The 12,401-nt window shown below is 50.6% G+C and overlaps 1 protein-coding gene and 2 non-coding genes across 3 annotated transcripts in view; all 3 read left to right on the top strand.

Moving 5' to 3' along the window:
• Window positions 1-7,741, top strand: part of ELAVL1 (ELAV like RNA binding protein 1) — a 37,156-nt gene extending 29,415 nt beyond the window's left edge. Inside the window, exons 5-6 of the mRNA NM_001076454.2 lie at window positions 3,341-3,566; window positions 6,189-7,741. Coding sequence (NP_001069922.1) covers window positions 3,341-3,566; window positions 6,189-6,513 — 551 coding nt within the window. The 3' untranslated portion in view covers window positions 6,514-7,741. The remainder of the gene's footprint in view (window positions 1-3,340; window positions 3,567-6,188) is intronic.
• A 2,305-nt stretch (window positions 7,742-10,046) lies between these two features.
• On the top strand, window positions 10,047-10,127 carry MIR10178 (microRNA mir-10178). The gene has a single exon (NR_162212.1). It is a non-coding gene; the product is annotated as a microRNA mir-10178 (primary transcript).
• A 1,249-nt stretch (window positions 10,128-11,376) lies between these two features.
• Window positions 11,377-11,452, top strand: MIR2455 (microRNA mir-2455). The gene has a single exon (NR_030813.1). It is a non-coding gene; the product is annotated as a microRNA mir-2455 (primary transcript).
• Window positions 11,453-12,401: the final 949 nt, after the last annotated feature.

Here is a 12,401-nt window from a genome sequence, read left to right as displayed (position 1 = left end):
ACCCCCCAGTCTGGCACCGACACCCGCTGTGCTACAGGGACATGGACTCCACCCACCTGGCCTTTCTGCCCCTGGCTCTGGGCCGGGGATGGGCATGAGGTGACAATGCCATGTGCTTGGTATAAACCCCTGCGCCAGGCTAGTTCCTGTGGTCCCTCATTTGGCCCCTCCCTTACCTTCAAGTACCAGTCAATCAAGTGACCCTGCTGACTGGTCAGCTTCTCTGTTTACCCTCCTGCACAGGAGCGTCTGAGTGGGGTGTCGGGACCTGGAGCGGCCAGTGATGGTGGCCCGCATCCCACCTCTGTGGCCCTGCTTTCCCCAGTCCTGTGTGGACTGCTGGCCTCTGCTCATCTCGGTCCAGCCCTGCACTGCTGAGCAGGGCCTGGCTCCCACTCTGGAGTCCACCCACCTTGAGGGCACCTCCCCCACCCCTGGGCCACGGAGCTTTTGTCCCCAACATCCTGAGGGCGGTCACTCCTACAGGCGGTTCACTCACCTGTTTGCTGGAGATTTTGCCCTCTTTCCCTTTGCAAGGCTGCTGTCTCCTAGATTTTGGGAGACCCTCAGGCCTCCCCACCAGCTTCTGCCACTTATATGTGGGCCCCCACTCCACACCCCTGCCTGTCTTGAGGAGCTTTGCAAGAAGAGGGTGCAGGAGATGTGAGGAGCCCCCAGGGCCTCCTCTCCACAGCCCTCCCCTAGGCCGGAATGTGACGCTGGAGAGTAGAAAGCAAGCCCGTGGGCCTGTGGGCTCCCCTTCTCTGCTCTGGAGGATGCCACTGCTCAGTGCTCCTCTGTTGGGACCCTCTGGAGCCCAGCAGCCAGGCCGCGAATGACACAGAGCAAGTCTGCATGTCAGGTTTGCTTTCGTGTGACGTATGTTTTAAAGAAACAGAGACGCGCTCAAAAAACCTTAACCCATAATTTTTTTTAAAAATGGCCTGAGTAATTAAAAAGAAAAAAACAGATGGTCTGGTTAATTAAAAAAAGAAAAAAAGAAAAAAGAAAAACCATAATTTCTGAGCTGACAGAAGTGTTTTTTTTGTTTTTTTTTTTCTTTGCTTCTTTATACATTGTAATTAATGACTTTTATAGTTGGCTCATCTAGAGATGGTGCCATTTAGTGGTCTCTGCTCTTAATCCAAAAACTCTAGAGGAAAAATAAAAACTCATCTTTAAAATGTATACATTCATCCAAGCATTGAGTTTATATTCCCTCACTTTAAGTAACTTTCTTTTACTTGGGTTTTCTTGCTTTCACTTGGGCAGTTTTCATTTGATAGTCATTTTACAAAACCAGACAAGGAAGCCACACTTGCACACACACACTCTCTCTGCTTGATCGCAAGGTCTTCCTAAATAGAGTGAGACTGTCCCCTGCAGGCAGCTTTCTGTGGGAGCCAGCCAGCCGCGGCTTCCAATGAGATTTGCCTGCAGTTAGATCTCGTTCGGGTTCCCATCTGTCTAAGCCATCGTTCGTGTCGTTAAAGAGTAAATAAAGAGTGTATGCCAAGTACTTGTTTTCAGGTGTTCCTTCTGAACTAAAATTTTAAAATGGGCTCAGGCTCTAGACTGCGCCTGGCACATGTGAATCTCCGGATCTGGTCTCACTGACTCAGTGAGCATCTCTGGCTATGTCCATTTAAAGTTCATACTTACATAGTCATGGAGCCATGGTGGGGGCAGCCTTGAGACTGCCAGGGGCCACTGTGTGGCCTCCCAGGGTGCTGTGCTGGGGGCGCCCCCAGGAGGAAGCATTTCCCGGTTGGAAAGTTGGGGTGTGTGCTTTAGGACTTGGCATTCACAGTATGTTACAGTTGTGGCAGAAGAACCCCTGCCTGAATGCCCCTGACTTCCGTCTGCTTGTTTACATGGGGCCCACGATGTCTCTTCCCAGTCAGAACAGAGCATGGGATTCTATTAGTAGGCCCCGAGGGGACACCACTTCTGGCAGTAGAACTTGTCATTGCTGCCCCTGCCTGGTATGCCTGAGTCCCCCACACCCCTCCTTGGCCCCCACCCTGGGCCCATCCTGGGGACTATCGATGGGACCCTGTGGGACATGGGAGCCAACTTGGGGGTGTTCCTTACACTCACTTAGCCGGTAGTCCAGGGCCCTGGGCTCTTCTGCTCTGATAACTGTCATTCACCACCTGGTAAAGGCCTCAGGACAGCCTGTGACTGGCCGTGGAGAGTGAGAACGTCCAGGGTAGGGCTGTCTGCCACAGCCTCCTCTCCAGGGTGCTCCCCCACTCGCCTTCAGCTGTCACCTCCACACTGTGACCTCCACCCTTGACCCCAGGAGAAAGAGCTGGTTCTCTTCATGGCTCCACATTGCTTCACCCCAGCCCCACCTCATTTCTCCATTTCTTCAAGGGACCAGCCCCTGTCATTCCTCCCAGGCCCAGAATGTGGGCAGAAGGAGGGTAGAAGGTGACTGAGCCCACTCCCACCTGGTTTGTTCAGGTCTCACCCTCATGCCAGGCTGACCTGGCCCTGCCTTCAGCAGTTGGGCCTGGGATTCAGGCAGCCATGTTCTTGTTCCTTCAAGGGCTGGGGCAGCAGCAGAATCGGGGGCTTGCCTTCAGGAGGCCCTGTCCAGGGACCCAAGGCAGCTGAAGCCAATGATGAACATACCCAAGGCAGGGAGCCTATGGGTGGGTGTCAGCACTGCTGAGGGCCCTCAGAGTCAAGTGAGGCCAGACTTTTCCCAGAAAACTTAGAATATCCAAGAGGTGAGTGAGGTGTTGGCGGCAGGAAAGAGCCACCAGGGGGCAGCTGGGTTACTCAGACTCCACGTCCTTCGGAGACTCAGGAGGCTGAGTCAGGCACTGAGCAAATGGATTAGATCAGGCCAAGCTGGGAAGGTGACCTGTGAAGGCCTGGCGTGGGTATGAGGCCGGATGGCCGGCAGGCCACGGGAGGGAGCACCCTGGGGCAAGGGAGAATTTCTAACTGTCCGCCCACCCCTCAGCATGCCGTGCACCGGCACTGTGGTGGGCCCCGGACCTCCACAGTAACAGAGGATAAAACGTGGCTTCCTTTTAAAAAAGAGGTCTGGGGCATTTCTCCGGGATGTTGTGCCAAAGTGTCTTATTGCGCAGAGGCTTCATTGTTTCTTCAACTCAGAAGAAAGTTTGAAACCTTAATCTTTTATTAGTCATTGTTTGTTTTAATTTGTTCATGTTCCATATTTAGGTTTAATTTTTGTTTCTCTTATTAGCCAAGCATCCAGTTTAAACCACAGTAGGCTGACTGACTTGACTTTTGCTTTTCAGTTTTAAAGCTCCTTGCATTTTTTTCCCCCTAACTCCATTTTTGTTGGTTTGTTAAAAAGGTTTGTCCAGAGGGGTTGCGTTTATCCGGTTTGACAAACGGTCGGAGGCAGAAGAGGCAATTACCAGTTTCAATGGTCATAAACCCCCAGGTTCCTCCGAGCCCATTACAGTGAAGTTCGCAGCCAATCCCAACCAGAACAAAAACGTGGCGCTGCTCTCCCAGCTGTACCACTCACCAGCTAGACGGTTCGGAGGCCCCGTCCACCACCAGGCGCAGAGATTCAGGTGGGTCAGGAGGGTGCACTCTTCCTGCCACGGCCACACGTGCCGCATCCAGCTGCTCGCAGCCTGCTGGGCAGGCACTCCCGGGCTGCAGGAACTGCTGCACACTGGGCTGATCGTGTCCTGTCTCTGTGTCCCCTGCCCGCCTCAGAGGGCTATCTGTGTGGAGCCGTGTGTTTCCATCTGAGTATGTCTCTAATGGGAGTAAAAAAGGTGGCACAGCTCCAGCTAGCTCCCAGCGCCTGGCACTGCAGCCTGCAGTTCCTCAGGACAGGCAAGCGGACCGCAATACGGAGGAGCATCCTGTATCTGGGGAGGAAGGTGTAGCCTGAGTTCACTGGAAGGCTGCTCTCCTTCCAGAGTTCTAAACAGGTTTTAGACTTTTGATGAGCAGCCCAAGGGCAAACCTTTCTTGTCCACCTCCTTGTGGAGTCATTTGGTGTCTAAATATTACTGATTCTGCTGTTGAAAAGCCCCGTCCTAGAGGTGGACTGTTTACCCGCCTTCCTTAGCCTTTCCACATAAAACAGTTCTAGTCACCAGGATGTAGTAGAGCAGAGACGAGTAGAGCTGGTGACTTGGACTCTGAAATCAGCTGTATTACTATCTCATGAACAACAGAGAGGCCCACAAGCTGGCCTGTCTTCGTTGGCTTTTCAGGTTTAAAGGCACAGCTGGGGAAGTGGACAGAAGTGAGCTTGATCCAGTTTGAAAGTCAGATAGCGCAATCAGTGTCACTGCGGATCTGGTGGAGGGTGTAGATGGCCAAGTTCAGGAAGTTACCTGTGAACTCTGGAAAACCAGAGAGCTCGGGGGAGAAGAGAAAGGGAGACACAAATTCAGGAAGGGCCAGGCAGGAGAGTGACCATGACCTCCAGGGACAGACAAAAGGAAAGAGCAAAGAGGGGAGGTAAGAATAAGAGGGAGGAAGACCCAGAAGAGGAGAGAGTTTGCAGAAGGGCCCCCAGATCTAGGATAGGATGGGTCAGTCTACCTCTGTACCATCAGAGGTAAGAACGGGGCAGTTCACGAGAGTTGAGATGGTCAGCTACCACTAGCAGGAGACTCTTGGGAGTGAATGAGAATGAACTACACTGTCAACAAGACAGCGCAGTCTGTCTTTTTGAACAGCCTTGGATCGTTTTCAGTTTAACGGATACGTCAAGGTTTAGTGAACCACTATCATAACTTGGGTCCACATCCTACAAAAGTTAGAGGAAACGAGGTTCGTTTAAAACTCAGACCTCTTTCCAGTTCTCACTGAAAAGCAACTTACACAGGCACTCTGGGGCCCTTACCCACCCCCATTTCAGTGATTCTGTGGTCTCACCACTAACAAATCATTTAACCAACTCAGACATCCGGTGTGTCTGTTTAACGTCATTCCCGCAAATTCAAAATCACGGCCCACGGCACGCCTTGATTCTTCATCAGTGGTCACCGTTCTGTCAGTGGGCTGCACCCCAGGGGGCTGGCCACTCTTCTCCAGAGTCTGTCCAGGGAGTGAATCTGTTCAGTGGCACTCGAAGGCACCCTGCTCACCCCTGGGTCAGACCCACACCTCAAACTTGATTGCGTTTTGGAGCAGGTAGTACTTTTCCGATTGCATTGTGGGGCTTCAGAGATGCTGTGTCATGCTCAAGGTTTCTCAACTGGTCCTCTGACAGTTAACTTTTGTGTTTTTGAAACATCTCAAGGGCCACATGGCTTCAGTAGCAATTTTGTCATCTTCCTTCATCGTTACTGCCACAGCCATGATTTGTAGGCTTATTTTTATATGACTAAAAGTGTTTCTTTAGAAACGGGGCCCCAGGGGCTTCCCTGGAAGTCCAGTGGCTAAGACTGCCTTCCAAGGCAGGGGCCATGGGTTCGATCCCTGGTCAGGGGACTAAAGTCCCACATACTATGGGGTGCAGCCAAAAATTTTTTTTAGAAACTGGGTGGTCTCACATTTTTGGTAAAGCTTGGTGGACTTGCAGTCCACAGCCCAGGCCCTTCTGGGGTGTTATGAGCCAGCAGTGGAAGGTTGTCCAGAGCTGTGCCCTGCTGCAGTGGCCTTCATGGGTGTATGCTGTATGCAGACACTGCTTGGCTGTGAACCCTTGGAGAGGGAGGGTCCTGACGAGGTGGGGGGTACAAAATTCAGAGAAACAAGAAGATTCAGCCCTCCCCCACCCCAGGCAAACACACATACATACACAGACGTATAGGATAAGGAAGGGTTTCCCTAGAGGGAGCTGGGAGTGTAACAGCACCTAGGAGGATGTAGAGAAGTTCCCATCTTTTAAAATGTGGGAAGTACAGGTGTGACTAAACAGGACCCCCCTCCCCACAGTGGGAGGGGTGGAGGGAGCGGCTGGTCAGAGGCCACTACAGGCCCCCTCAATGGGGGAGGTGGGTTGAGGCTCTGACCCACTCCGGGCAGCCAGTGTCTCCTCAGAGCCCATTCCCTATGGAGCAAGGAGCCCGTGCCCTCCCTCTGACACTGTATTGACTTCCGCTCAGTGAAAAACTCTGATGGTGCCCAAGGTGGGGGGCTGCCAGCCCAAGCGCCCCCATGGGCCACGTGTCCACGCGCGGGCCCACCTTGACCCTGACCTGAACGCTGTGCTCTCTGTTTGCTAGGTTCTCCCCCATGGGTGTAGATCACATGAGTGGGCTTTCTGGTGTCAATGTCCCGGGCAACGCTTCTTCGGGCTGGTGCATCTTCATCTACAACCTGGGCCAGGATGCCGATGAGGGGATCCTCTGGCAGATGTTCGGCCCGTTTGGCGCCGTTACCAATGTGAAAGTGATTCGCGACTTCAACACCAACAAGTGCAAAGGCTTTGGCTTTGTGACCATGACAAACTATGAAGAAGCTGCCATGGCCATAGCAAGTCTGAACGGCTACCGCCTGGGGGACAAAATCTTACAGGTTTCCTTCAAAACCAACAAGTCCCACAAATAACTCGCTTACGCTTTTTTTTTTTTTGTACGGAATAGATAATTAAGAGTGAAGAAGTTGAAACTTTTTTGTTAGTGTACAACTCATTTTGCGCCAATTTTCACAAGTGTTTGTCTTAGTCTAAATGAGAAGTGAAAAGGTTTTTATACTCTTGGGATGCAGCCGACATGTTCAAATGTTTGAAATCCCACAATGTTAGACCAATTTTAAGTTTCTTAAGTTATTTCCTTTAAAATATATATTAAACAGAAATCTAAATAGACTGCATTGACTAACCAGTCCCTCGGGATGGTGGTGAAACTGAAGCATGCTTTAACTTCCGAGACTGTCTAACACGCGTTTCATTCAATGTCTCCACAAACTGGATAGAAACCAACAAGCAAACAGAAATGATGTTTTAGTTTTAGTTCCTAAAGATGTTAGACAGATGCTGAGTGCGTGTTTTTCTCAACCGCTTCCACATTTTAAGCGATTTCTGCTTCGGTTGACAGGAAATTGCTTTCCCAAGCAGGTCCCATTGCCACCTGCTGCTCACTCAGCTGAGGGCCCCCGGCTGTGGCAGCGGGCCAGTCTGCCGTGGGCCACCGGCGGGAGGGGGACCGCACGCCGGGCCGGGCCAGGCCCTGCGGAGGACACGAGGGGTCTCCTACGCCCAGGCGCCAATGGGAACGGACCAAAGAGTTTCAGGGGAACTCCAGTGTATTCCAGAGTCAGATCTCAGCTGCAGGCACGCCTCAAGATGCCTTGCTCCTCCGACACCCCGAATTCCTGTCCACACGTTGCATGCACAGTGCCCCCACAACAGCGGATATTGTCGACCCCTGTCTTCGCTCCAGTTTCCGAGCGCATTGACCACAGCTCCAATGCGTCAGATAGCTCTATTTTTTAACGACACAGAAACATTTGAGCATTGTATTTCTCGCATCCCTTCTCGTGAGCGCTAGGCTTTTTTCTATTTTAGTCGGGTTTTGTTTTGAAACTTTGCTCTCCTGTGAACACTCAACAGAAAAGTACTTACTTCCTGACAGTTACCTATTAACAAAAAAAACAAACAACAACAACAAAAAAACACCCTTTGATTTGTAGTTTTAAAGATTAACCCTCAAAGTTCTCTTCATAACTGCCTTGACGTTTTGGGTTGTTCTGTTAATTTTCTTTTGCTTTTTTGTGTTTTTTGTTTGTTTTTACTTTTGCATTTAAGACCATTAAATTTGATTTTGTTTTGCTCGAATTTTGTTTTGTTTTTTATTTTACCTTTTCTTTCTTTTTGGCTAGGTAAGGTACAGACAGCCCAGCATTCAGGGAGGATTCGTAAAATTTTAAGCAACAAATATACTTGCCTCAAGACAAAGCATTTCCGGATCTGTGATGTTAGGATTGCGCCCGCACAGGTGGGGTTTTTCCCCAAACGGGGAGTGGGCAGGAGAGTCCGAGAGAGGGCCTGAGAGGTAAACAGGCAGGGCCCCAGGCTCCGGGCAACCCCTCAGGAGCGTGATGTGATTTTTTTTATAAATAACCAGTGTATGAGAGAGTCAAAACCACCATAATTTAGTACCAGCGGTTTTTAACCTTGACACGAGAGACTAATAAAGCATGTGAACGATAGGCTGTTTTTTAGTTATCGATATCATGGAATTGCGGCTTTATTTATTTATTTATTTATTTAAGTGGAAGTCACTGGGCTGTAGGCACAGCCTTCCGCAGAGTGGGTCAGTGTTCTGAAACACCACCCCACTCCCGCCCTCGACCATTTGAGGCTGCCCGTCCCCCCATCCCTTCCCTCATGCTTTACTGAGGGACTGCCAGCCGCTTACCTGAGCCTCCCCAGTTTACCATGCAGCCCTCTTCTTACCCCACAAAGGGCCAATTTCATCCCTTGAGGTCTTGTCTCACAAGTTGGCCAAGTGCCACGGAGGGCCTCCTCCCTCCTGTAGGATCTTCCAGATTCTAAGTCCAAGCCAGCTTACATGCCTCCTCCTGGATCCAAGGCCCATTTGCCCGGACTTGACATGAAGAGGGTCCCCACTGTGTGTACCCCAGAGCACTCCACACCCCAGGCCTGGGATGCTCTCCTAGAAAAATATACCATGCAGGTGGTGCCAGCCTCGGGCTAACATCTTCTCAGAGCAGGTGAGGCTCCCCGTCCTCAGGGTGGCCCTTAGGCCTCCTCGCTGACACAGCCTGCCAGCCCACGCTGGCATGCAGTCTCCTACGAGAACTCTGTCAGAGGCCTGCACTGCGGAGCGACAGGCTCACAGCCAGCACCATAGCCCGTCCCCTCGTCCCCTCTGTTTTATTGGGATCACATTGGTTTTCCTGATGGTAGTACACATGAGATGGAAACGTGAAGCGCATACGGACCTCTGCGAGTTGCCCAGAGTATCTCAGTAAATGTCTCGTTTTACGCGGTCCCCACTCTGAACAGCCTTCTGGCTAAAAACCCTCATGTGTTTCTTTGGGAGTTTTAATTTGCGAGCGTGCAGGAGGATACTGCCTTTGACACGTTCTACTTCCGAAAAGTAATCGTCACTGCCACGGAAGTCCCAGATGCTGGCCCTGTGTCCGAAAAATTCATTACATCGCTAAGCTTGTTTGCAAAAGGAAGACCTCATTTTTTTTTTTCAAGTCACAATCTGAAAGAAACCATGTTTAAAAAAATTTTTTTTTTAACCTAGATCAGTCATATTTGTATCTTGTGAAATGAATGCTCTCCTTTTCTTTAAGAATTTTGCTGAAAAAGAATTGAGGATAAGATGATGTTAATTTATGAAAACTTTGGTTTGGCACATAAATACCAAAGAGACTCTGACTGAATTCTCTTGGCCTGTGTGACTGGCCCTCCTAGTTGTTCACTCAGCAGCTGCACCTCTGTGTACCTGGTTCCAGTCAAATAATCCACTCTTTACCCCTCAGCTCTGCCTTTCTTCAGCTTTTCAATGTCATACGCCAAGCTGTGGTTTTCTGCGCTGGCTGTGCCTCTGGTCACACATCCCGTGACTGCGACATCCTCCCCCACTGCCCCCCCTCTTGCCAGAATAGCCAAAGGCTGGGCTTTCTCAGCCGGCGGCACCTTCCTTGTTCCCCCAAGGTGAGTCTTTCCCTCGCCAAGGGCAGCTGCCTTAACCTCCGAGAGTCTGCACTTGGCGTTAGTGCTGGAAACCCACCTTCCAGGCTCTGAACCTCGCTGCTGTAGGGAGCCGGTCCTTGTGAGCTGGCAGCTGTGGTGGGGAAGCCCTGCTGGATCAGACAGACGTGAGAAGCCTGAGACAGCCATTGACAATAACTTAGCCAGTTGGCCTCCAGACTAGGGCCGTGGACTGACCCCAGTCTGCCGTTGGCCTTGAAAATCAGAGTTAATGTCCCCCTGGCTGTCCCATTTTGCATCCATCCCTGCCTGACACAACTTCCCTGTGCTTTCCACAGCCGTCCTGGGCTGGATCACAGAGAATGAGACCAAGCCACCAAGGGCCCCTCTTCCCACCCCACGACCCCCACCCCAGCCCTCCTCCATCTGAAATCCCTCCCATCTTCCCAGGACCCACGGTACCTCCTGGGACCTGAGGCAGCACCTCAGGAAACACCTGCTGCTCATCAGATTCCCAGGCCCAGCCCTCACCCCAAGTCCTGAGAGCCCTCCGCTGAGTGGCAGCGGGAACTGACGCTTTCTTGCAACGGCGGTAGGACCCCCAGCAGGGGTCACATTTCCACGCCTTTTGATTTTGCCTCTGACTTCTTAACGATTGTATTTTTCCACAACCTTTTGGTGACAAGAGTCAGTTTTCTGCTTGGTCGTTAAATAACTTAACTCCTCGTAAGTCCCCGTGAGGACTGAAGTTAGGCTGACCGGTGGTCTGCAGCGACCCGGGAGGACTGTGTTTCACTTCTGCCAGGAGAGAAGGCTTGTCCGTTGGTCGGGGCCACGTCTTTACTGTGTAACGTTCCGTGTATAGTGACTTGCTCTGGGCCGGTGGGGGGCACTTTCCCAAGTGGTTCCCACGTTGTACAGTAGATGGGTAGACCTTTTGTATATTAGTATGTTTTAAGTTATTGGTTTGTTTTATATAAAATAATTTATTTTTCAGGTACCATTTTTCATTTTAACTTTGTTTTTACATGGGTTTGTTTTCAATAAAGTGTGACACTGCTGTCCAAAAGCCAACAATAAAATGAATCCCATTGTGTTCTTTGGAGATTGCTTATGTAACTAGCTTTTTTTTTTTTTTTTTTTCTTTTTCTTTTTTTTCTTTCTTTTTTTTTATTTTCAGGGGAAAAAAATGTCCTCCTCAGTTTTCCATCCCCCCAGTTTGCCTTTTTATCCTTGTGAATAAATGTTCTTTAGTGTTTTAGGAGGAAAAAGCAAACCTAGATTTTGATAATCCAGAAGACTTCAGATTAATAAAGAAACTTTGAAAGAAGACCATTTTTCAAAATTTTAGTGAAGTGTGAATATTTTTTGTCAATGGCTTTCTCAAAGAGAATGAAACTTTTGCACCATTTTCAGAGTTTTTATAGAGATGCCAAATTGATATATTTACATGTAATGAAAACATGAAAAAGTTTTATTAAACAATTGTTCATAGCTGTGTAGACATTTTAATTCAGTTTTCAAAGCTCTCAGAGTGTATTTTTGGAGTACGGAGTGCTCACAGTGTGGGGCCTTACGATTCCAAAACAACGCGATTGTCCGAATACATAGTCCTTCCCGCAGGTATCAGGTTTGTGTTAATCTCTGTATGTTAACTATGACTGGAATTCTGTGATATTTTGGTAATAAATGAAGTGGGATCGTGGAGACGTGGTGGTGTGGGGGTGACGGTGTGTGCCTTGTAAAGCAGCCATCGCCGAGTGAAGCGCCAGTGATAGCTGCCGGTGACTCCCTGCTTCCTAGTTCAGAGGCTGCCCCTCACCAGGCTCTGTGCTCGGGGAGGCAGGGAGCCCTCGGGACAGCCAGCCCCAGGGATGACTCTAGGATGTATCCTGTGCCCAGCTCCCTTGCCACACACCACTCTGCCTAGATGCCACCCCCCCACCCCCACCCCCGCCCCACACACACGAATCAGCTCCCTCCCCTTGGAGACCTAGAGACCTCTCCCTTCTCCAGGCTCAAAGATTTGTGAGCCCCCTGTCTTGTCCCTGAGTATTGCCTATCCATCTGAGCCTCTGGCCATTCCGAATGTCTTCTGACACTTATCCCCTCGGGGGAGGGCAGGTGAGTTCTGACTCCCCTAGAGGCAGGACGATGTGTCAGGGTCTCAGGGTCAGGGTCTCAGGTTCGCATCCTGACTCCACGCTGTCCTCAGTAGGCAAGTCCTTGACTCTCCTCCCCAGCCTCAGCATCCCCAGCTGTGAAATGGGGTCCATAGGATCCTCGTGGAAAGGAAAACAAATCAAGTAGGTACCGCAGTCACCACGGCTGCTCTGAATCCAGGGGCAACGCTGGGGTGGGCAGAGAGAGCAGCCCCCACCCGACCCTACCCCTGGCTCCCCCACGCTCAGTGGGCTCAGCTAAAAGCCTCATGTACTTCTCCAACACTTACGGGGCCTCTTCTGAAGTCATTGGGTTTCCTTTTGTGAGTGTGTGTGTGTGTCCTATGGTCCTGCATTGCGCTCCCTCGGAATACCCAACCCGTGTCCCTCCCGGATGGTAGAGGCAGGTCGGCCCCACCCTGCCCGGGGCCAGTGGGTGGGGGCTGTCTTCACAGTTCCGTTCAAGGTTAAGGCTCTGAGGGCCTATGCCTGCATCCCTTCATCTCTATGTCTTGTTTCACCTCCATGCTTTCCTAGCTCATTTGGAAAGGATTTTCAGAAGAGAAAAAAAACCATAGACAACAGTGTTGTCCCGGAGAACCTAGTGATTGGAGTCTATCACTGGAGATTAGTGTCCTGGAGTC

The sequence above is a fragment of the Bos taurus genome, chromosome 7 (genome assembly GCF_002263795.3).
Source record: "Bos taurus isolate L1 Dominette 01449 registration number 42190680 breed Hereford chromosome 7, ARS-UCD2.0, whole genome shotgun sequence".
NCBI lineage: Eukaryota > Metazoa > Chordata > Mammalia > Artiodactyla > Bovidae > Bos > Bos taurus.
This window is presented reverse-complemented; position numbering and strand designations above follow the sequence as displayed.